The sequence below is a fragment of the Sceloporus undulatus genome, chromosome 3 (genome assembly GCF_019175285.1).
Source record: "Sceloporus undulatus isolate JIND9_A2432 ecotype Alabama chromosome 3, SceUnd_v1.1, whole genome shotgun sequence".
Classification (NCBI taxonomy): Eukaryota; Metazoa; Chordata; class Lepidosauria; order Squamata; family Phrynosomatidae; genus Sceloporus; species Sceloporus undulatus.
The window spans coordinates 83,491,581-83,516,328 of NC_056524.1; the positions used below are offsets into that span (position 1 = coordinate 83,491,581).

Consider the following 24,748-nt stretch of genomic DNA (forward strand, 5'->3'; position numbering starts at 1 on the left):
GGGGGGGGGCAACCACTGTCCTCTCTCTGATTGGCCTCCATCCAAACAGGATTGGTTGCTCTGTAGCCTGGCTCTCAGAGGGACTCAGGGGCTAAGAGAGAGAGAGAGAGACCCTTTTCTGAGGGTGGGGTGGCGACCACTCTCCAGCCCTCTCTAGGATTGGCTGAAAACTGTGAGTGTGTGACTCCAGAAAGGGAGGGAGGGAGGGAAGGCAGGGGAAAAGCAAAGGAGGAGAGAACGGAGGAGGATGCTCCTTTGCCTTTGAGAGAAGCCTTCCCTGCTGAGGGCTCTCTTTAGGACCCAGGGGCTTTCCGGAGTACAAGACGACCCCCGACTTTGGGGAAGATTTTCCAGGGCTAAAAAGTAGTCTTGTACGACGGAAAATACGGTAAGTGTGATATTGTAATTCTAGAATCAGCACTATGATCACATTGTCACATCTACTATGTTTAATTACTCCAGAATAATTACCTGCACCACTTCCATAATTTCTAGTCATAGCATATACTACAGACCCCTTAAATCACTCTGAATGACTATGCTGAATGAAATAAATCACTGTAAATGGGAACTCCCTTCCCAGAAGACGTTATAGTCATTCAAGAATACTGTGTTGTTGTGGACCTCTACGTCATTTCCAATTTATGGTAACCCTAATGTGAACCTATCATTGGAGTTTCTTGGTAAGATCTGTCCAGAAGGGGTTTGCCCTTGCTTTCCTCTGAAGTTGAGAGCATATGACTTGCCCAAGGTCACTCATGGATTTCCATGGCTGAGCAGGAATTTGAACCCTGGTCTCCCAGAGACCTAGTCCATCACTAACTCAATCTGGGCTCCACCAACCTGACTCCAGATAAGAATATTAACTGGATGCTTTTGTATAACTAGGAGTGTATGATACTGCATTATAAATTTATTCAAAAATGCCATTTTTGAAGACCTTCTTGCCTAACTGGCAAAGTGCATATAGATTTATCTTCTAAAGGGACCAATAGCAGATTTACTTTGCTTCCTGAAACAATCTTGTGTGTGTGACAAATGGCTGACATGATCAACATTAATGGAACATAAATGATCTATTTAAAAAGTAAGCATGAAATTACGTGAACACAGGAGTAAGTAAAATGACTCAAAACCCTCTTTCATTTTACACATTTTATAATGTCAATTGTTTTACTGTTTTTACTAAGTTAGTCAAAAAGAAAACGTCAGCACAGGAAAAGGAAAAATCACCACCCAATCCAAAACTATTAAACGAGCTTAAAATGGTTTTCACACATAATTTCCCCCCCCAATACAGTGGGAATATACTGTTGATTATTATGACACACAGCCTCCATGTTTTATGCAGAATACTCTGCATTCAACTAACTTTTTGTTGAGTGTTAGCAGAATGATGCAAATTGGCCCAGCAAAACAGAATTCAGATTTTTGTAGTGACAACATTCACATAGAGGAAAGCTGCACTTACCTTTCTCCTGATTAGTAAGTTTTTGCTTTGCATAGTCCACATCAAAAATGTATCGGTAGAAACATAGCTGGGTAAATAGGGCCTTGTCAGAATACTGTAAGATAAAAAGAACACATATATAACACTATTGAAAGAAAACCATGCTTAGTTACAATTTTTGTACATCCTTATCCTGTTTTATTTGTTCCATTTGAAAATTTTTGCTGTTGTATGTTCTGCCTAGAACAGATTCATCAAATCAATGGAACTTACACTAAATTGTGACCTACCAAGTTCCTGTTGATTCAACAAGTTACTCTTATTGCGAATAAATAAAATGGACTTAGCTGAATGATATATACTAACATTTTCAACAATTCCTCAATCCTTAACACAAGACAAAAACAAGAACACACACAAACTTCACACAAAGCATATAGCTGCTGTATTATAAGCCATCAATATGGATAGGCTCTATGACTTCATTACCACAAAATCTATGAATGTGCCACCACTAATTGAATGTAGTTTTTTTTTTCTCACAAGAAATTCCTATTAACTTTCATTCTTCAATCGAAACCCATCTTCGGTGCTAGCTGGTGCCAGCTGCTTCATAAGAGTGGATAAATTATAATTATTCATTCATACATTTGTAAATGTTTAGCAATACCATGTAGATATGGCTAAAACATCTGACCACATTTAGTAATTACACACATTCACTACTACTTTGTGTCTTTACAAACCCAACATAGAACTGCAGCATTCTAAAATGTATAGTTTCATATATTGATTCAATGCAGCCCAAAATGGCTCAAATGAAGGCAAGCTACACAGACACAGAATATTAGTTAAAACTCTTTTATTAACACTTTGAAAAATGACATCGACATTACATTTTCTATGTTACACAGAGGAAATGTCTGTACAACAGCTTTACTTTTAGGATCTACTGTGAAACTACATAAGCATCACACGATGCTGAAAATCTGCTGCCTGCTATACATACTTACATGCCTCCACCTTCCCCAAACAAAAGACCGCATAAATCTAACTCTTTAAAATATAATTGAAGTAGACTACATTCACACAACTTTAGAACAGATACAAAATTTGTTAGTTTTTGAGCTTTAATTTGACTTATTTTTTCTGCAGTAAACTTAAGTGGGCATTGGACAATCCTTTAGAAATGATTATTTTGTTTGGTATCTAGAATAGAAACAGTTCAAAAACTACCAACATTCCCTAGGCACATGTGTTTGTGACATCCTAAGGATCCTTTTGGAGAGTTTTACCCTTATTGTCATCAAGGATCACTGACAACTTTGGCCCAAAACAGACAGGTACACGGGGGCAGTTTCTGGCTGCTCTGGGGGTGTGGTGTTTACACGATGCACACTCCCGGGGCCCCAAAACTGGCCCCCAAAGGAGTGGATCCTTTCCGCTCCTTGCCATGGTCCATTTGGATCCATGGCAAGAGGCCTCTTTGGGGCTGCACCATGTGTTTGCTGTGGCCCTAGGGCGAAAGGCCGGGAAGCGGCTTCTGGCCACTCCTGGAGGCCCATCTGTTCTACCCTTTATTAGGATTGAAAGCTTAGGCGGGGTACAGACCGCCGCCGGTAGGTCTGCGGGGGAGCCGGAGCCTTCAGATGGCGCGGCTCCCGCGCGGACCAAAAAAGAAGCTCCAAAATGGAGCTTCTTTTTGAGTCGCGTTTGTGACGTAGCGAGGCGCCAGGGGCGCACTCGCTACGTCATAAAGGCTGCGACACGTACGGACGCTCAGCGTCCGATACGTAAAGATGGCGGTGCCCGTATGAACAGGGCACCGCCATCTTGTACGTATTGTATACGTACTAGGGTTAGGGGGGTGCGGAAGCACCACCCCTTCCTAACCCTAGTACGTATTGTATACGTACTATTTGGCGGTCTGTAACCCGCCTTAGTTACAGTCAAAATTAAGTCTAGACTATACATACACTGTCTGAATCTACTGTGTGAATACTAGGACTTGAAATAAAAGAAGAGAAATATTAGTTAAGCTGCTTCTAGGTGGCGGCGTACAGTGGAAGAGGGCTACTGGCCGAATACTCTGTTTGTGAGCTTTCAACAGGCACTAGGTTGGCCATCAAGAAAGATATGTACAGTGTGCCCTTCCCTTTCACAGAGGACCCGTTCTGGTCCCTCCCGTGTAAGGGAAATACTGCATATGGTGGAGCGCCATTTAAAACAATGGGGTTTGGACCTGCAGCGCAGCACGCATGCCATTCCCACTTTCTGCATAAACTGAAAGTCACGTATGATGCGGGCACACTGTGCTCTAAGAAGCAAGATGCCTTTGATCTGCTCCAGTAGAATTATTCTTATGTTCCCTAGGCACACAACAACTGCAGTATCTTGCGGTCAACCCAAAATCTGTTCCTGAAGGATTTGGAAATACTTATTTGATAGTTAACAGTTGAAGATATGTCTGTTTAAAGTGTATCCCTGCCCCCCTGAAACATTTCCCAAGAATTTAAGGCAAAATCTTATACTATCCTGGATTTTGTTTCTATGTTTAATATTTATTTATTATTTTGTTTTAACTTGTATGTAAATTGTTTCAAGAGCTTTTCAGGTAGAATAAAAAGTAATAATTGCACGCAGCAGAAAATGCCACTGTTGGAAGTGTACAGAAGATAGGGTTATATTAATCAAAATAATAAACTCATTAACAGTTTGACAATTGAATGGAAGGCCAGAAAAACTGTTGTATATCATTCTTTATATAGTTTCAAGCCAACATTTAGCTGCATCTGCCAGGAATACTTCAGATATTATATAACTTGGCTTAGGTCAAGGAGTGTCTAATGGAACTACTGGTGATGGCCCTCCAATTCAACACATTATTAAGGATTATTAGTCCTTTGTAAGAGAAGAGAACATTACCTGTCATACTGAAATTTTAATTTCAATTATTTAATATTAAAAAAATGTGTAATTATGTGTAAATATGAATGTAGTACTAATAAAACCAGATTATTATATTCCCTATGATTTATATTGAAGATCTGTAAATTACATTTTTTGAAAATTTTATATTCCAAGTTATTTTTTGTGATCCTGATACTATCCTCTCATCCTTCTTCCTTTACGTGAATTAATTTTATATAACACAGAAGCTTATTTTATTCCTTATTAGCTATTCCATGATATGCATCATCATTATACTATTATACACCACTTATTTTTAGTAAATCCTGATTACTGCTTCCTGAAGAAGGGGGAAAAAAAGGAGGACGACAGCGATTAAGTTATTTGTTTAGTTTTTTGGATTCAGCAGTAATTGCTGGTACACATCTCCCTGACTGCACACATGCAGCAGGTTGAATAGAACACTGAAATTACCTCCTTCATAATAGTTTGTTTTGATAATGTATTGTGTGTCGAGATGATGAGAAACAGTTGCTGTCAATTTGATTAGCCATTATATTTTTATGTTAATTGCCATTATTGGGTCCATTCTGTTTAGTGTCACCATAGAAGCCATACAATGTTAGCATAAATAACAAATTGGAGTAAATTAGGAAGATATATTTTTGCCAATTCATTTTAATTGCCCCTCAGTCCTTCCGTTGGTTAACGCAGCTGTTGACCCATAATAAGCGCTAGGTCAATATAGCTGCTTGTCAATTCAGAAATGCAAAGTGCTGTGTTGCTCGTAATGGATATACAACCACCTTTGCCAGCCAACTGAAGCAAACGACTGACAACCCAAATGAAGGAATAAAGCATCAGCTATGGAGTTTAGTGACCTGATATTAGCAGAGAGGCTAATTGAAAGTCACTACCTAAATGGATAAGATTTTTCTTTTAAAAAAAGTTATGCACACACATATATTTTTTAATTATACCAACACCTCCTGCCCTTATGTTACCTGGCATATTTTGCAATTAGTAACTAGTGGAAAACAAAAAGCTTTAGAGATTTTCAATGTCAAATACAATTAAGCAAGATTAAGACATATATGTGAAACTGAGGAAGGAATGTTTTAAATGGCTGAGGGAGGGGGGGGGGAATCTAAGCTTTTGTACTAGTAACTTCTGTATTAATCCTGATTAAAAAACCAAAAGCCAAAAAGAATATATCTGACATTCTGGATTTCAGGAGGAGCTTTAATCAAACTATTTGACCTTCAGAAAACAGAGGAATAATACTTTGTTTCCTCTCTGACTTTTAAAAAATTCATTCAATTAATTTCCCTTCAACAATGCTTTCAGATAGGTATTTGTTACAAGCTCCCTTCATAGCCATTTGAATGCTTTATTTTGAATCCACCAAGTGACTTATAAAACAGGTATAGCTACTCAAGCGAATCCTCCGTGTTCTGCTGTTCAACAAATAAAAACTAACTTTGATGTTAACACGGTTAATATGAATAGCAGATGTAACAATTACCTAAACTTCTCAAACTAGTTAATATCTGTATGTAGAGGGATCTTGTAAGTCCTATGAGACTAAATGAGAGAAACAAGTGGCAGCATCACACTTTGTATTCACCACTACTTGGTGATGGAGGAGTTACTTATAGACTAATGTTGAGTGTTGCTTTCTTGGGCAAGAGTGCAGATTGCTGCAGAGTATTCCGGGTCTTCCTGAATCAGATAATTTAGATGTAAAATGGATCTAACAGGTCCAGATTATTTGAAAGACCGTATCAGCAGAACTGTTTTTAAGGTTTGGATATGGTCTTTTAAAGAATTTTTAATGAATTTTATTGTTTAATGCTTTAACTTTATAAACTGATTAATACTTTTATTAATGACTTTGTATAATTTAAATCTGTATAGTCTCTAAATATGCTATTAGTTGCCTTGAGTCCCATTATTGAGAAAAAGATGGGATATAGATGAATCAATCAATTAATCAATTCTGCTTAACCAGATGCATGCTACACTTAAACCTAATGGATGTATTTCTCTTCAGCATCAAAGTAAATTCAGAACAAATGATTAGGTTCATGAGTAAAGTAATTCAAACATATGCCATTCTTGCTTAATTATTTTCAAATACCAGATTGTTTTGTTGCAGCAGTCTGAGGTAAACTTAAACAAGCAGAAGATAATAATTTTTTATTTAAGTTCCAGGCCTGTAGCCAATGTTGGGCCACTTGCAAAAAGAAAACATGTACCACTGAAACAAAGAGGGAAGCAAATCATTTCCCATCTTTCCTGCAACCTCCAGGCTTCTGAATCATCTTAGCACCAGGTTTGAGGGGACCACAATAGCCTGCAGAGGGAAAGGCGGTCCAAAACAGCTCCCCAGGCTGGCAGATGTTTTTCATGAAAAGAATGACCATTATTACATCGTGGAAATCATTCAATGAACAAGACAATGTGAAAACATTATTCTCTACTGTCAACCTAACCTCTCTTGGAAGTTTCAGTAGAGAATTAGTATATGTGGTAGATTCATATAGGCGAATGTTTCAGATGTACATTATCCTCATTTTTTGCAGGGCTGGTACAGCGTTTCTGAGCAAGGCTTGGTTTTGTTTTTGGGGTGGTGGCGGCAGTGGAAGCTGTTGATTTCAAGTTTGTAAATTCTCTTCACATAGAGACCCATCAATACTTTCATAGAGGGTAAAAACATTTTTGGTCCAAAAGGTTTTTCTCTCAATTACTGGTTGAGCATTTAGCTGATATTTAGCTGTGCTGAATGCAGTCTGGCATTACATCTTTCAGATTTGTATTTTGCTTTTTAGTTTTATACACTTACTTTAAAAAGACAAAGTAGAAAGGAAAAGTATCAACCTGCATTTAAATTTTAAAGTAAATAAATAATAGTCTTAGATGCTGATATAACAAAGAAAGATGATACAAATATTTAAGCGCTTGTAGTTACTTTAAAGTAACATTATCATTATACTTCATAGCTTCCCCAGGGTTTATAGCTATTGTTATAATTTTAAAGTAACTCTTTACTTCCATGTGCCTAAAAATTAAACAAAATAGTTATTTTTTGTTGAAAAATACTCTGTTGTATTTTGAAAATACTGTGAATGTTCAAAGCTGTTGATCTGTAGTAAAAAAACAACAACCCACTCTTTTCCTTTCCATCTTGTCAGTGCCTAAAACCCCACAACACAGAATGATGCATCAGCAGCATAAGGCACAACAAAAAACAGCATTTGAACAATGTGATATGTCTCCTTCTCCATTTAGTGAAACCATACAACTGTACCTAAAACGTTACAGTTGCACCACAAAAATGAAAGCAGGAAGGATGTCCTTTCATTAAATTACAATTGTAGCATGTTGTAGCATAGGTTTTCGTAGACTAAGTGGCTGTCTACACAAATCAAAAGGCCCATGTTCTCTTCGGCCTCACAGTGTCCTATTTGGATGATGCAGACCATCAGCCCTGGTCTGAGATTGGCCCAGGATCCAGAAGATCAGATATGGATCTAGTGGATCTGGCCCAATCCTGGGTCAAAGGGGCCTCAGTGCAAGTCAAAATGACCTGCCATTTGCCCGAGTTTCTCTGAAACTCTTTAGCAAACCCTGACAGATCAGACGGCTCCATGCACCCCTTACCTCCCTCTGCTATTGCTGCTAGTGAGAAAGCCTCAATCACAGTGTGTGATGTAGAAATAGGGAGCCTGGACATGTGGGTATAGCCAGGCACCACATTTCCATGTCAGACATAGCGATGGGAGTCTTCTCTCTAGCAGCAACAGTGGAGGGAGGCAAGTGGAGTGCAGCGGTAACAGGTCAGTGGTGTGGGTGTCCCTACATCAGCCCAGAGACCAATATGGGTTGGTACCCAGGCCAGGATAGTGCAGGCTTAGTGTACTTGCTCAGAGCCTTCATCTACTTCCTCAAATGTATTAGACTACATCTTGGATTAGACTAACTACAATGTTCTTTAGTGATACAAAATATACTAGGAAAAAAAAAAAAGAAAGAAAAAAAAAAGAAAACCCATCCACTGAATGACAGCCAGAAAGCCATTCCTGCATGCTATGGTAAAAATGCCATTAATTTTTCATAGCACTAATTGCTAGTTTTCAAATGTTTTCCCACCAATGTGTCCTTTCATGTTCCTACATTGCTTCTTGGTTGCATGGTTACTACTGTGATTTACCTCCTCAATGGAATATGCATACAACCACTGAGTGATACATGTAACTAAATTGTAATACTGCAGTGGGCCCTTGGTATCCACTGGATACCAAAATCTGTGGATGGTCAAATCCTATTAAATGCAAATGCATAGTAAAATGGTGTCCCTTATATAAAATGGCAAAATCAAGGTTTGCTTTTTGGAATTTAAACATATTTTAAAATATTTTCAAACTGTGAATGGTTGAATCTGTCAATAAGGAATTAGATATAGAGGGCTGACTGTATGAATTGAACAGAGATGTAAGGAATGCTCCCCCTTTCTCATCCTTGATGTGTTGATCACTCAATAAAAAAAGTCAATGCCTGTGAGATTTTTCCATCTGTTTGTGAATGATAAAGATTTTTTTGTTTTCAGTAGTTTTTGTGCAAAAATATCATAATCACACTATTTTCCTGAAAAATTATTGTTTTCTGTATAAAAACAATTTTTGTGCCAACACATTTCCCCCAAATGTCCTAAAATGCAAATAAATAAATAAATGTATTTGAAAAGTGTATCATCTCAATCACTAGGGAGAAAACTTTTAATTTTTTAATTTTTCCTGTGAGAAGAAAATAAGTAAAGATTTGTCCAGCCCTGGGATAAATAAGCAACCAATGTAAAATATCCATATGCACTCCATAACATTCATTTTACATATTTCTTTGAGATACATTTCTTTCTTTAAACCTTAAGATAGAGGAGTGAAAGGATAGTTTGCCAACTCTATTACATTGCTTTCTAAAGAAGATAATTTCTGCAGGCTACAGAGATAACTTATTTGTATTACTTCAATTAGTTCTAATACAAAACAGTGGCACCACTTCATTAATCAACTGCTAGAGAGACTTACTTTTTATAAGAAGTCTTTTGGTAATTTGATTAGAAAGAATGGTGGCTCACATTATCATCTGATTCTGCACATCCATCAAGCAGACAATTTAGGACAAGTTCTTTAAAAATAATGTAAGTTCTTGACAGAGAATTGTGTCTCTTAAAGAGACATTTTTGTACAGCATGCAGAACTGAATTTTCCAGGATATACTTCAGTGTTCTGAGAAATATTCTTCCACCCTTCCCTGTCCCTCCTCCTGAAAGATGCAGTCATTAAAACCTAATTATTATCTTCATTTTAAACAAAACCTAAAGTGAATACCAATTAATAACAACATACTAATGAGCATCTGCTGTGATGAAATTGAATACGAATGTGCAGCAAATTTCGGGTAATTTATTTTTTTAATTTTTTTTGCAGAAGTGTCATTGGTTTTAGTCTGCAGCTTGAAGATTGTAAGAGATGTACTTCATTTATCATGCCATTTTGGCACATGATAATTTCCATCTTAGAAAAATACCTGTATATATAGCATTGTTCATGGGAATTCTGGGTTGAGAGAGGTGAGAGATAAAATTCTTATTGGTTTATATTTATTAGAACAATTATTGCTATTGCAAGATCCAAAGCCACACCATTAAATTACTAAGGTATACTAAATGTCCATAAGTAACAAATATATTTCACTCCTATTGCCCATATACCTTACAATAAAAGATGGAAGATGATTTTTAATTTACTGGTAACCAATAATATATTGTAAAGTTCAGCAATTTGAGGCAACTATGTAATCTTTTGCTACTCTAAATCAGAAACAACTGAAAAACTCCATCTTTAAGATTCATTAACTAGTTCAGTTATAATAAAGAATTCAGAATTATTTCTAAAATAAAGACTAGATACTGTACTGGTTAGTAGGAAATCTTAACTTCTGATATTACTACTAGTTCAACTGTTGGACCATGCCACCTTATTTAATTACATTCCCAACACTATTAAAGTAATTACCAAGCACGCAATGAGATTGATCAATCTGTTCACAGCCTCCAGATACTATACTACTTTCAAACGGACTTCAATGGAACAACTGATTAGTTTTTATGTAACAAAAGGATGAAAAACTATTAATTTCATTTTACTAAGTTTTGAGTGCATTTGCTTGGGTTGTGACCATGTGAGATATATACAGTACAATGGCCGTTTAATACAATTATTTTAATTATTTTAATAAGTTATAATACAGATTGAGTCTCCCTTATCTGAAATGCTATGGAGAGCCAGTGTGGTGTTGTGAACTGAACGTTGGGCTGCAACTCTGGAGACCACAGTTTGAATCCTCGCTCTGCAATGAAAACGCAATGGATGACCTTGAGCAAGTCACACGAGGATGGCAATGGCAAGCCCCCTCTGAACAAATCTTGCCCAGAAAACCCCATGGTAGCTTCCCTTTTGGGTTGCCAGAAGTCAGAAATGACTTGAGGGCACACAACAATAACGGGATATCTTGGATGAGACCCAAGCCTAAGCATAAAATTCATTAATGTTTCGTATGCACCTTATATAGTGTACTCTATATATAATATTTCTATTAATTTTCTGAATGAAACAAAGTTTGTGTACACTGGACCATCAGCAAGTAAAGGTGTCACTATCTCAGACACCCATGTGGACAAGTTTGGATTCTGGAGTATTTCAGATTTTGAAAGTCTGAATAAGGGATACTTAACCTTAGGGGAAGAAAATGGCAAATCTTATAATCTTTTTGGTAAGAACAAATCTTTCACACACACACACACTCACACACACACCAACCCATAATAGGTTCACCTTAGGGGTTATCATGAGTCGGAAATAACTTGAAAGCACACAACAAACTTTTATCTTTTATCTTAGTAGCTTTTATCACTTCTAATAAAACATGGAGGTAATTTTCAACTAACCCATTACATATTATAGAAACTAAACCCATGAACTATTTGCCCAATAATGCAGTTACTATCTTTCAGTATAGTTGATAAAACAATGCTAACTTTTGCATTCCCTCTTTCCATAACAATATACAGGCTTGTGTAAATCCCCCCATGACAATAATGATTGGGAATGATAGCTTGGTTAGGGTTCCACTCAGTTAACCCCACCCATTTGATTTGTGGGCCTGTAAATGTTGCAGCAATATTGCAGGATGAATCCAAAGAGAATATCTCCCCCATAGTGTTACAGTAATATTTAAGGAGATGGACATTGAGGCGGGATATAGACCGCCATATAGTACGTATTCTATACGTACTAGGGTTAGGAAGGGGCGGTGCTTCCGCACCCCCCTAACCCTAGTACGTATAGAATACGTACAACATGGCGGCGCCCCTTCCACATGGGGGCCGCCATGTTTACGTACTGGACGCATAGCGTCCAGACGTGTCACGGCGCCTATGATGTCGCGAATGCGCAAGCGGCGCCTCGCAATGTCATAGAGGCGCCGCAAAAAGAAGCTCCGAAATGGAGCTTCTTTTTTGCTCCGCGCGGGAGCCGCACGGTTTGGCTGCTGCGGCTCCCTCGCGGAGCAAATGGCGCCGGTGGGAAGCGGTCTATATCCCGCCTGAGGTAGCTCTGTGGATATGCATGCTTCCTAGGGAGTAAAGAGTGCATATATTTGGAGAGGACCAAGTGTGTGAAGGAAAAGGAAAAAGAAGCTTCTTTTTACAACATCTTTTTATGTCAAACTAGTCACCCTTTTTCCCCTTGTTTTCGGTCTAGTTGGATTTTTTTAGCTGTATTTGCAGTGGGAGGCACTGGGATGGTGAAGGAGGGTTGGAGAAACATGGACTTTCAGTGCTAGGTTGCAGCAACATGTCTTCAGTATACAGTGGGACAAAACAGGAGTCTATCCTAGCTATTCCTACTACAGCTATTTCTACTTTAGCTGCTTACACATGTCAAGGTAAACTGTAGCTGCCTCTGGAATCTCTTACTGCTCAAGCATGAGCAGCAAAACAGACAAAGAGAGAGAGAGAGAGAGAGAGAGAGAGAGGAAAAGCACATAAGCCTGCCTCGCCCAGCTATCCCCAGCATGATTAAAAACAAACAATCAAAACATAGCCCTATAAATTTGGCAACCAAAAGGGAAAGTAAAAATGGACACTAGTGAAAGCTAGTGAGAACCAGAATGGTGCGATGGTTTGAGTATTATATTAAGACACTGGGAGACCAGGGTTCGAATCTCCGCTTGGCCATGGAAACCTTCTGGGTTACCTTGGTCAGGTCACACTCTCAGACTCAAAGGAAGGCAAGGGCCTTCCTCAGAACAAATTCTGCCAAGAAAGCCCTGTGATAGGTTCTCTTTAGAGTTTCTGTAAGTCAGAAATGACTTGAAGGCACATAACAACAACCCAACAACATTAACATTGAAAGAAAAAAAAATCATCCCTGGATGAATTGTGGAAGACTTTAAGTGGGCTCTAGAAGGTTACTTATGCAAGACTTACTTGACTTGGTTGTTTCGTTTCATGTTTATATTGTTAGTTTTGAATAAAAAGTTTGCTGAAAGATACTGAGCTTTCATGGGGGGGGGGAGTGCAGTGTAGGAACCTATCCCTGTTTTTTCCATGTTATTTTTGTCTCTGGCAGTAGTGCCAGTAGGGGGTGCTGCACCGGGTGACATCCCAGAAGAGGGAGGGGACACCCGGTTAGTCCCTGGCCCTCCCCAGGTCCCAGGGACTCTTCCTTGGCCCTTCCTGGAAGCACATGGGGCATTTCCCGCCCCGCCCCCCCAGATCCCAGGGGGCCTTTCTCAGGGGATGTGTGGGCAGTGTTGCCAACAAGCCTCGGAGATAATTCCCGGAAATGTTTGTCCAAAACCCACTGAATCCCCCCAGATCACACGGAATATCCAGTCACAATTCCCAGAAAATTCCCATAATGTTAAAATGGCGGATGTTTTGCAAATAAACGTAAACATAATTGAATAAAAATAATTGTAACTTATTTCAACTCTCAAAATCACCATTGAAACAAACAAAGAATCTTTCAGTCCTTTTAAGATATTTATTTTGACATGAAGGGGGTTCAGGAAGCTTTGTGCCAAATAGAAATGTGTTAGGCTGCAACCGCACTGCAGAAATAAATCCAGTTTGACACCCTTTTAATTGCCATGGCTCAGTGCTAGGGAATCCTGGGAATTCTAGTTTTCGGAGACATTTAACCTTCTCTCTCAGCAAACTCTGGTGTGACAACAAACTACAATTCCCAGGATTTCATAGCACTGGGCCATGGCAGTAAAAACGGTATGAAACTGGATTGTCTCTGGAGTCTGGAGTGAAGATGCAGCCTGAGTTGGGTCCAAGACACACTGCAGAAATAATCCAGTTTGAGACTGCTTTAACTGCCCTGGCTCAGTGCTAGGGAACCCAGGGAAGTGCAGTTTTGTGAGAAAGAGCTCTGGTGCTACAATGAACTACAATTCCCAGGATTCCCTAGCATTGAGCCAGGAGAGTTAAAGCAGTCACAAACTGGATTATTTCTGCAGTGTTTTGGACCTTCGTTATTAAAAATGCTCAAGGTCCAATCCATACTGCAGAAATAATCCAGTTTGAAACCACTTTAACTGCCCTGGCTCAGTGCTAGGGAACCCTGGGAATTGTAGTTTTGTGAGAAAGAGCTTTGGTGCCACAATGAATTACAATTCCCATGCATCTGAGGAAATACGCTTAAGTCTAGGAAAGCTCATGCTACCAACTTTTTTTTTCAGTGAGACTCAAAGGTGCTACAAGATCTCTATCATCATTACCATTACCATTATTATTATTATTATTATTATTATTAAATCCAAAAGCAGCTGAAGAAGTGGTCTTAAACTGGCAACACTGATATCCTGTAGACTCATTCTCTGGGGCTGTGATCTGGAAGCGTGGAGGCAATTCCCTTGTCAAACCAGGGAATCCTGGGAATTGTCGTTTGTTGTGACATGTTGAGACACTGCTTTTACTGGCAGCCAGGGCTCCATGCATGAAATTCTGGGCTTGGTGGTTTGCTGTGCCCAGAATCCCATCATCGCAGGGAGCCTTGCAGTTAGAAGCAGTGCCAAACTGGATTATTTCTGCAGTATGGATGGCAATGGAAAAGAGAACAAAAAGAGAGCCACAAAACAAAATTCTGGGAAGACAGGGCAGGGATGCCAACTTACCAGGTGCTCTGCCCATGCTCAGAGGCATGTTTAATCACTAACACACACACACACACACTCAGGGACATCGCATTCACATCACACAACCCAAATGGTCCTCACAGTACAACAACAACCCTGAGAGGTAGGCTTGGGGCACTCTGCCCAAGCTCAGGAATTCAGAAATTCAAATGTCCCTCTCAGGCCCACACAGAAGTCCACAACATCAAGCCATGATACCATTATCAAGTATTGCCTTTGTGTGCCTTAAAACTTATTTCTTACTTGGAAATGCAAGGCAATTGGGAAGCCAGCCAAGATCCCTCACTCCCTGCCTCTCTCCAGCACTTTTGCCCCTGGAGCCTGAGAATGCCTGGGGGGGGGGCAATCACTGTCCTCTCTCTGATTGGCTGAACTATTCCTCCAAACAGTTGTGGTTGGTTGGGCTTGCTCCCTCCTGGCTCTCAGGGGGAGTCATGAGAGAGAGAGAGAGAGAGTGAGTTTTTTCTCCAGCCCAGGGTTGGTTGCTCTGCAGCCGTCTCAGGCTGGAGCTGAAAGGGCCAAAGTCGCCGAAAAGGCACTGAAAAAGAGCCAGGCGCGAAAATCACACGGAAAGCTTTGAAAAGTCCCCGTTTTCGCGTGAAAGTCGTGAAATTGGCAACACTGTGTGTGGGGCATTTCCCACATTCCCTGAGTCCCAAGGGCTCTTCCCTGGCCCTTCCTGGGGACACACGGGGCATTTCCCACCCTCCCCAGGTTCTGAGGGGGCTTCTCCCTGGGGGCAGATAGGGAATTCCGGTTATGCGCACATGCTCCTGCGTGCGGGAGAAGTCCCACACCAGAAATCTCGCCCCTATAAGTCCCGCCCCCTCCCCCGCCATGACTAACCGCACCAGGTGACACCTACCCTAGAAATGCCACTGGTCTCTGGTACCAATTTTTTTGTTAAACAAGCAATGACAAGTGCACAACTACTTCATTAATTGAGGTATAATTGTGAAAATGTATAAACCATACTCATGTTACAGTATCTAAACAAAAGCTTTGTGAACTCTTGGCTCATCACTTTAGTGATTAAACCATATGTTGAAGCAGTGTACTTTCCCCTTGTGGTAATATAATGAATTAGACTGTGCATGATGCAACACTTTTAGTCACCATAAGGACAGGTTGCTTACCTGTAACAGTATTTCTTCGAGTGGCCATCTGCGAATACATACAAATGGGTTTCACTGCTGCTCGGAACCTACTGGAATCACTGGGCAGAGTTAACTCTGCAACATATTGAAACTTTTTGGCGGTAACTCCGCCCACCCGTTATAAGGCCCCTGCCTTCCCGCTCTTTTCCCCAGTTCCGCAATTTTTCCGCCAAGCAGGCGATGGAAAGAGCCAATGTGAGCAGGACACTGAGGGGACGGACGGGTGGGATTTGTATGTATTCGCAGATGACCACTCGAAGAAATACTGTTACAGGTAAGCAACCTGTCCTTCTTCTTCGTGGTCTCTGCGAATCATACAAATGGGTTTAGACTGACAAGCTAAGGTATGCGGCGGAGGGAGTGTCCTGAGACCAAAGCTATGGCGAACCAAAGGTATATTTATTACAAATAAACACCTTGAACCATTAAGGGGTCAGTCTTTTGTTCATGCACAGATCAAATAGCAATAATGTTGCTAAACCTGAGGAGGGAACAGAGGTCATGCAAGACCGATCCCATAGAACTTGAGCAAATCAACATTCAACAATATAAACAGTGTCAACTGTACAAGTGTAGTAAAGACAAACATAAAGACAAAAGTCAGAGGTTGGGACCAGACAGCAGCCTTGCAGACATCCTCCAGAGGAATCCCCGACAGGAATGCAGAGGATGCTGCTATTGACCTTGTGGAATGGGACCGAACCCTGCCAGGGAGAGGTTTGCCTAACAGTTCGTAGCAGAGGTGGATGGTACCAGCCACCCATTTGGAGAACCTCTGCGCAGACACAGGCAGCCCTTTCTTCGGTTCCGAGTAGCATTGGAAAAGTCTCTCGGACCGACTTGAGGCAGCAGTTCTGTCCAGGTAAAATGCCAGTGCTCTCCTGACATCAAGAGAGTGTAGGCGTCGCTCCTCATCCAACGTCAGGTTGGATGCGAGAGTGGGTAGCACAATGTCCTGGCATATGTGGAAAGCAGACACAACCTTCGGCAAGAAGGTGATGTCCGTACGGAGGACCACTTTGTCCTTGTGGAACCTCAGGAATGGCTGGTCCCTCCGTAAAGCACAGAGTTCGCCCACACGGCGGGCAGAGGTGATGGCCACAAGAAAGGCGGTCTTCCAAGTCAACAGTCTCAAGTCCGCTGTGGCCATCGGTTCAAAGGGCTTGGATTGGAGAGCGGACAGTACCGACTCCAAGCTCCAAGCCGGCGTTGGTACCGACACAGGAGGATACAGGTTGGCACAACCCTTCAGGAACCCCTTCACCAAGGGGTCCTTGAAGAAAGAAACCCTCCCCCCGAACTGGTATTTGGCACAAATGGCAGACAGGTAGCATTTGATGGATGTGAGGGACAGCCCTCCATCCAAAAGTGCCATCAAAAACTCCAGTACCACTGGACTGGACACCTGTGCAGGAGACAAGCCCTTTTGGTCAAGGAAGAGGCAAAATCTCCTCCATTTCAGGGCATAGGACCGCTGGGTGGAAGGTTTCCTTGCAGCCAGGATCACCGTCCTTACTGCCTCCGGCAGGGCAGTCAGGGCCGAATCCTCCAGGCTACCAGCGGCAGGCTCTCGATGTCGGGGTGGAGAATCCGTCCGTCCTGGATCGACAGAAGGTCCGGACGAGGGTCGAGACGGAGGAAGTATCTCCTGGAGAGGTGGAGAAGGGATGCGAACCACGGCTGTCTCGGCCACCACGGGGTGATCACGATCGCATGCGAGCGGTCTGTTGTCATCTTGGACACCACCCTGATGATGAGAGGGAATGGAGGGAAGGCGTAGAGAAGCTCCCTCGTCCAGAGGAAAGCGAATGCGTCTCCGAGGGATCCGTCCAATCGCTTCCTGGAGCAGAACTGGGGACAGTGGCTGTTCCACCTGGTCGCGAAAAGGTCGATCCGGGGAGTTCCCCACCGATCGAAGAGGTCGCTGACCGTCTCGGGATGGAGCCTCCACTCGTGGCACACCGATGGAGATCTGCTGAGGCGGTCTGCCAGTTCGTTGTCCTTCCCGGGAAGGTGAATCGCCTGGAGGAGGACGCGTCTCTGGATGCACCAGTCCCAGATGCGGAGCGTGAGGTCGAGCAGGGTCCTGGATCTGGTACCACCTTGTTTGTTGATGTAGTACATCACGGTGGTGTTGTCTGTCCTCAGGAGAACCACTCTTCCTGTGACAGCAAACTCGAACGCCCTCAAAGCCTTCTCCACTGCGAGCATCTCCAAAGCGTTGATGTGGAGGAGCTTGTCTTGTGCGGACCACCTGTCTTTGACGACGAGGTCGAGCAGGTGGGCACCCCATCCCTCCAGGGATGCATCGGTTGTCAGAGTCAGTTGTGCCTGGGGCTGATGAAAGGGCATCCCGGTGCAGACGTTGGAGCTCTCTAGCCACCATCTGAGGGAAGCGGCCACCGGTCTCGGTACCGTGAGCCACTTTGAAGGAGGGTCCTCCAGCGGAGAGAAGACGGAGAGGAACCAGGATTGGAGAGGTCGAAGGCGAAGTCTTGCCCAGGGAGTGACGAATGTCGTCGATGCCATGTGGCCCAGGGCGACCTGGACGTCTCTGGCTCTCACCCTTCTGTGGGAGATGCACGGCCTGAGGGACGTTGTCAGGGCCTGAAACCGGTCCGGAGGGAGGAAGGCTAGGCAGTTTTCGGAGTCGAGGATGGCCCCGATGAACTTGACCTGCCTGGTCGGTGTGAAGTGGGACTTTTCCCTGTTGACGACCAGCCCGAGGGAGTCTAAAAGGTGCAAGGCGAATGAGACTGCCTCCTGCAGCTCGTCTTGGGATTCGGCTGCAAACAGCCAGTTGTCCAGGTAGGGAAAAACCATGAAGCCCCTCTGATGAAGGTATGCCACCACCGGTGCCATGCACTTTGTGAAGACTCGTGGAGCCGTGGCCAAGCCGAAAGGAAGCACGTTGTAGTGGTACGCGGTGGAGCCGACAGCGAAGGCGAGGAATCTCCGGGGGGACTCTCGGATCCCGATGTGGAAGTAGGCGTCCTTCAGGTTGACGGTCGCGAACCACAGGCCCTGGTGAAGCAGAGGCAGAATGGAAGCCAAGGTTACCATTCGAAAGCGACGGTAGTCAAGGAACAAGTTCAATTGTCTCAAGTCCAGGATGGGCCTGATGCCCCCATCCGCTTTCGGTACCGTGAAGTACCTGGAGAAAAAGGCCCGGGGACATTGGTCGGGCAGCAAAGGGGAGATTGCCCCTTTACCAAGCAAGGCGTGCACTTCGTCGAGAAGGGTGTCCGAGGGGGGAGTGGACATGAAGGCTCCAGTTGGAGGGAGCTCTTGGAACTCGAGGGCATAACCCCTACGGACGATGTTGAGAACCCACGAGTCCGATGTTATAGAGGCCCAGGTGTTAACATAGGGCCTCAAAATGTCCAGGAAGAAGAGGGGTGAAGGAGAGACGAAGCGCGCTGCGTCCCTTCAGGCTCTCTTCTTCCCCTGGTCTGTGTCCTGCTGGCGGGACTTGCGGTACCGAGGCGGGAAGTTGCGACGGCCAGAGGAGGAGGAAGACTGCGAGGGGAAGCGGTGTCTCTGGGAGCCCTGCTGCTGGGACTGCCGATCCCGGGAGAAGGTCCCCTGTGACTGACCTTGCGGCTGCCACGGGCGCTGACGCTTCCGGAACGGAGAAGCCGGTGCTGAGGATATGCCGTGCTTCTTCGCCGCCACCTTCATCCTGAACTTGCGGTTCAGGCGGTCGTCGGTCTCGGCGTGGAAGAGCCCGGTCCCGTCGAGTGGCATGTCCTCGATGGCTGCCCTGACCGTGGGGTTGAGGTCAGAGGCCCTCAACCAGGCGTGGCGTCGAAGTGCCATGGATGCTGACATGGCCCTCCCTGAGCAGTCCGCCATATTCCTGGAAGTGGTGATGAGCCAACTTCCAATGGAATGGGCTTCGTCCCTCATCTCCACCAGCTGCCTCTGGATGTCATCTGGGACGTCCGGGACGAGGGGGGATATCCGTTCCATGAGGGTCTGGATGTAGGCCCCCATGCAGGCGGTGTAATTGGCAGCCTTGACCCCAAGAGCCGATGCCGAGTAGGCCTTCTTTGCCAGTCCGTCCACCTTCTTCGCCTCCCGGTCGACAGGGGAGGTGGCCTGCTTCGGGACGAAGCTGTGTTGGGCTCCCTCCACGATGGCAGAGTTCAGCCTGGGGTGGTCGGCCAACCAAGGGCAACTCACCGGGACGACCCTATAGAGTGACTCCACCTTGCGGGAGGGCGCCGACAGGGTGGCCAGAGAGTCCCAGGACCTCTTCACGATGGTCTGGAGAGAGGGAAGGAGAGGCAGGCACCGCGGAGTAGGCACCCGTCCGTGCACCCGACGCTCAACCGGGTCCTCGGCGTCGTCTTCCGCGGAAGCGAGCTCGATGTCGAGGGCCCTCGCCATCTTGACGACGTGTTCGGTGAAGGACCGGACGTCGTCCGAAGGGGAAGACGGCTCAGGGTTGTGCATCCTCTGGTGGGAGGCTGGGTCCGAGAGAACATCCTCGTCCGAGGGTGCCTCAGAAGGAAGCAGCGGCTCGTCCTCGGAGTCCAGGTCGGAGGAGAGAGGGTTCGTCACTCTGACCTGGGATCTCGGGCGGGTTGGAGCGACGTCAGCTGAAGACTGGGAGCGTCTGCGAGATGGAGACGGCGACCTCTCGTAGACCGATACTGTCGGGACCGATCTGGACGGGGTGGCCCGGTCTACGGGACGGGGGTTCAGCCTGGTGAACTCCCTCAAAGCTCTGTCCTCCGAAACCGACACGTAGTACCGGCGCCACTGCGTGTCGAAGAAGAGGTCGGGGACGTCCTGGCCGCGGGGCTGGTCTTCCTCGTCGTCGGTTGCCGGGTGGGAGGGCGACCGGTGCTCCGGGGAGCGAGGAAGAACGGTGTCGTCTATCCCGTGGACAAAGTCCATGGTCGACAGAGGCAGTGGAGTGTCTGGCACCGGGGTCCCCCGGTCTACCAGCGTCGGCTCCAGGTCGCGGGGAGCTGCCGAAACCGAAGCGCGGGCCTTTTTGGAAGGGGAGCGCTTCTTCTCCTTCGCCTCCGGTGGATCGGTGGCAGGCCGCTCCTTGGAGGGCTTGGATTTTTTAGGGGCAGGATCACGACTGGACTTGTCGTGGTGCCTCTTCTTCCCAGGCTTGGGAAGCTCCTCCGTTGGGAAGAACGGGTTGTTCAGGAGGTCCAAGAGGACAGCAGCCGCTGCCGACGACGAAGGCCTTGGGGACTTCGACCCTTCCACAGGCCCAGCCAGGTCCTTAGGCTTTGCATGGCGCGATTCCTTGGATGCCTTGGAGGATGAAGGCGATACGAGGTGGACCTCCGGCTCGGTGGCCTTCTTCGGACGCGAGCCCTCTGATTTCCCCGCCGGTTTGGAGGTCGGCCCGGTACCCTCAGTCCCCGACGACTTGTGGGGGCGCTTGGAGGGTTTGTCGGTGGCACTGGGCGGTTTGGAGCCATGGGCCACATCGGAGGTGGTAGAAGGGGTCCCGGCCGGGACACACACCACGCTGGGAACAGCAGCTCTCCCAGATCCGAAGCTGGACACACTGGCCCGAGAAGATGAGGCGGGGGGCGCCGCAGGCGGGACAGAAGATGACCGCGAACCTCCCTCTTGCACCTTCCCCAGGGCAATCGCCGAAGTGAGCCGGGACTCACGGTTTTTCCGGGCCTGGGACGAGAGGGATCTGCAGAGCAGTCAGGCCTTGGTGTCATGGTTCTTGCCCAGGCACAGCAGGCAGGAGGAGTGCGGGTCTTGAACGGGCACCTTGCCCCCGCAAATGTCGCACTTCTTAAAAGGTGCAGGCATTTCCAAGATCGACAAAGCCAGAGGAGAATCCGAAAACGAGGTCAACAGTCCGAAAGTCCGAAGTTACCAGGGGCGGGAGACAAAGAATGGTCAAGAGTACAGTCCGAGGTCAAAAAGCGAAAGTGATTCCAAGCAAGCAAGCAAACGAAAGTTCCCTGAAGCAGCTAGCGCGTCGGAAAAAAGGAACTGGGGAAAAGAGCGGGAAGGCAGGGGCCTTATAACGGGTGGGCGGAGTTATCGCCAAAATGTTTCATTATGTTGCAGAGTTAACTCTGCCCAGTGATTCCAGTAGGTTCTGAGCAGCACTGCGCAGGCGCAGTGAAACCCATTTGTATGATTCGCAGAGACCACGAAGAAGAAGCAATTGTCACCAACTTTAGTACAGTTGGACAGAGGATCAGTGCAATCTATCAAATGTATATTGCATGGACTGGATTAGATGAATGAGTGTATCGAAATAAGACAATATAGGCTTCACAGTGTTAGGGGTGCTACCTCAAGACCCACCCAAGCACGTATGTTTACAAATGAATTTTCTAATGCTGGTTGAGTTCCCCTTATTAGGAGTTCCAAAATCCCAAATCACCCCCCCCCCCGAACCAAAACTTTTTTCATGGATGGCTGAGATAATGACATCCTTACATTCTGATGGTTCAGTGTAAACAAATTTTTGTTTCATGCACTAAATTATTAAAAATATTGTATAAAATTACCTTCAGGTTATGTGAGAGCCAGCATAGCACAGTGGTTCGAATGTTGGACTATGACTCTGGAGACAGGGTGCAATTCCCAGCTTGGCCATGAAACCCATTGTGTGACCTTGGGCAAGTCACAAGCTCTGAGCCTTCAGGGAAGACAATGTCAAACCTCCTCTGAACAAATCTTGCCAAGAAAACCTCATGATAAGTTTGCCTTAGGGTTGCCATAAGTCAGAAATGACTTGAAGGCACACCACCATCACCATCACCAAATGTATAAGGTATATATGAAACATAAATTGCAAACTCCACCATTTCTGGCTACCTGACACTTGACTTTCCACTATCTGATCATCATTTAATCTCCTTTGCTCTCACTTATACTCCACCTCCTTGTAATACTGTTCAACGCCATTTTCGTACCCTTCAATCTGTTCACTCTAACCATCTTGGTCAGACCCTGGATTCATCTCTCTCTTCTCTAAATCTTGGGGATTCTGCTGATTCAGCAATGTCTTTATTTAATTCCACTCTCCTCAACTCTTGACCATTTTGCCCCTGTCTCTGTACGCACTTCTTCCTCTAAGACTAGGCCTCAAGCCCTGGCTTACCCCCATCATTAAGTTTCTCCGGTTCTGCTCTAGAGCGGCTGAACGTCTTTGGAGAAAGTCCAAACAGTGGGATGACTTTATCCACTACAAATTTGTTCTTTCGTCATTCTCACGCGCCCTCTCTATGGCAAAACAAAATTATTACAAATCATTGATCTCTGCCAAAGAGGTGCCCGCAGCATTTGTTCTCCACCTTCAACACTTTGCTTAAACCTCCCTCTCCTCCTGTCTCTTCATCATTCTCTCTTAATGACTTTGCTAATTATTTCATCTCTAAGATTACCACTATTCACTCTGAGATAGTCCCTCCCGATTCTTCTTCTGCTCATAATCTTCTATCGCCCTCTCCTAAAACAATGTCTGTGTTTCCTCCTGCCTCTGGATGAACTCTCTTCACTTCTGAACTTTTTAATTTCTGTCCAGCATTCAGCTGCATGCATTATCACATCCACCCACCGCTCTGACCATATCTCTCCTTTGCTGGCATCCCTTCACTGGCTCCCCCTCTCGTTCCGTATTCAGTATAAGCTCCTGCTGTCCACGTTTAAAGCCCACCATGAGCTGGCCCCTCCTTACTTATCAGACCTTCTTTCTCCTCACCTTCCCACTCGAGCCCTCCGTTCTGGTAGTCAAGGTCGGCTGTCCCAGCCCAGGATTTCCTCTGCTCCATCTCAGATTCGCCCCTTTTCACTCTCTGCCCCTCACTCCTGGAACCTTCTTCCCCCACGAACAAGAGCCATCACTTCTTTAACCAGCTTCAAAATGGAGTTGAAGACCGTGTTGTTCAGAGAAGCGTTCCCAGGCCTTGCATAATTGTCGCTTGCCTCCTTGGATGAAGATTAACCATCCATTATGAAGCCAGCCCTCCCTCCAGTCCATCTGCTGTGGTCCAGGCCTTGGAGGTAGAGAGGAACTGCTGGACCTCATCCCCTTCCCCACCACTACTCCCTTCTCCTTTTGTGTGGGTGTCTTTTTAGATTATAAGCCTGAGGGCAGGGAACCGTCTAATTAAAAAGACTGTATGTACAGCGCTGTGTAAATTTACAGCACTTTATAAATAAAGGTTAATAATAATAATAATAATAATAATAATAATAATAATACATTAATTTTGTGTTTTGACTAGGTCTCATGTCTAAGATATCTCATTATGTATGCATATGCAAATATAGGTATCCTAAAATTCAAAAACATCCAAAATCCTAAACACGTCTGGTCCCAAGCATTTTGGATAAGGGAGACTCAACTTATAATAGCAACTTTCAAAAACTACAATGAGACATATCCTTCAGCTTTTAAACAGTTACTTAATAATAGGACACAGCAGTTTCAAAATCTGTTCTTAACTAAACCTGAGGCAAACTATTATATCACAAAGTTCCACTTCAAAGTTTGAAATTTCCTGAAATAAATATTTCTGTTAATGAGCTATTATAGAAAATGTATACAGAACTACTGTGCATTCATTGTACTGAAACAGCTGCAGTACAATACTAACCATATTTCCGTCAAACTCTCCCTTCATGCAAACTATACTTCTTGCAAGTACCACTCAAATTATTCACAATTCCATTACTGATTTTTTAATAACTTTCTTTTAATAAGGGAACAATAGCATATGACTAGTATTTGCAGGGTTAGCAACTAGAAAAGTTAAACTAAAATAGTTGGCATGTTAATGGACACAGTAGCTAAGGAATCATAGCTGATAGATAGCTTAAGAAGGAAGTTTGTGATTGATTTTTTTTCCTAAAAAGGAGCATCAAAGGAGACGACAATGGATCTTCTGTTCCAAAATATTCCTTGTAGATTCCCTGCTCCTTTTTCTTCAGTGTTCCTACCTAATGCTAGTCA

The 24,748-nt window shown here is 44.5% G+C and overlaps 1 protein-coding gene across 1 annotated transcript in view; it reads right to left on the bottom strand.

Moving 5' to 3' along the window:
- Positions 1 to 24,748, bottom strand: part of POLA1 (DNA polymerase alpha 1, catalytic subunit) — a 353,950-nt gene that overhangs the window by 93,918 nt on the left and 235,284 nt on the right. Inside the window, 1 exon segment of the mRNA XM_042458289.1 lies at positions 1,472 to 1,565. Coding sequence (XP_042314223.1) covers positions 1,472 to 1,565 — 94 coding nt within the window.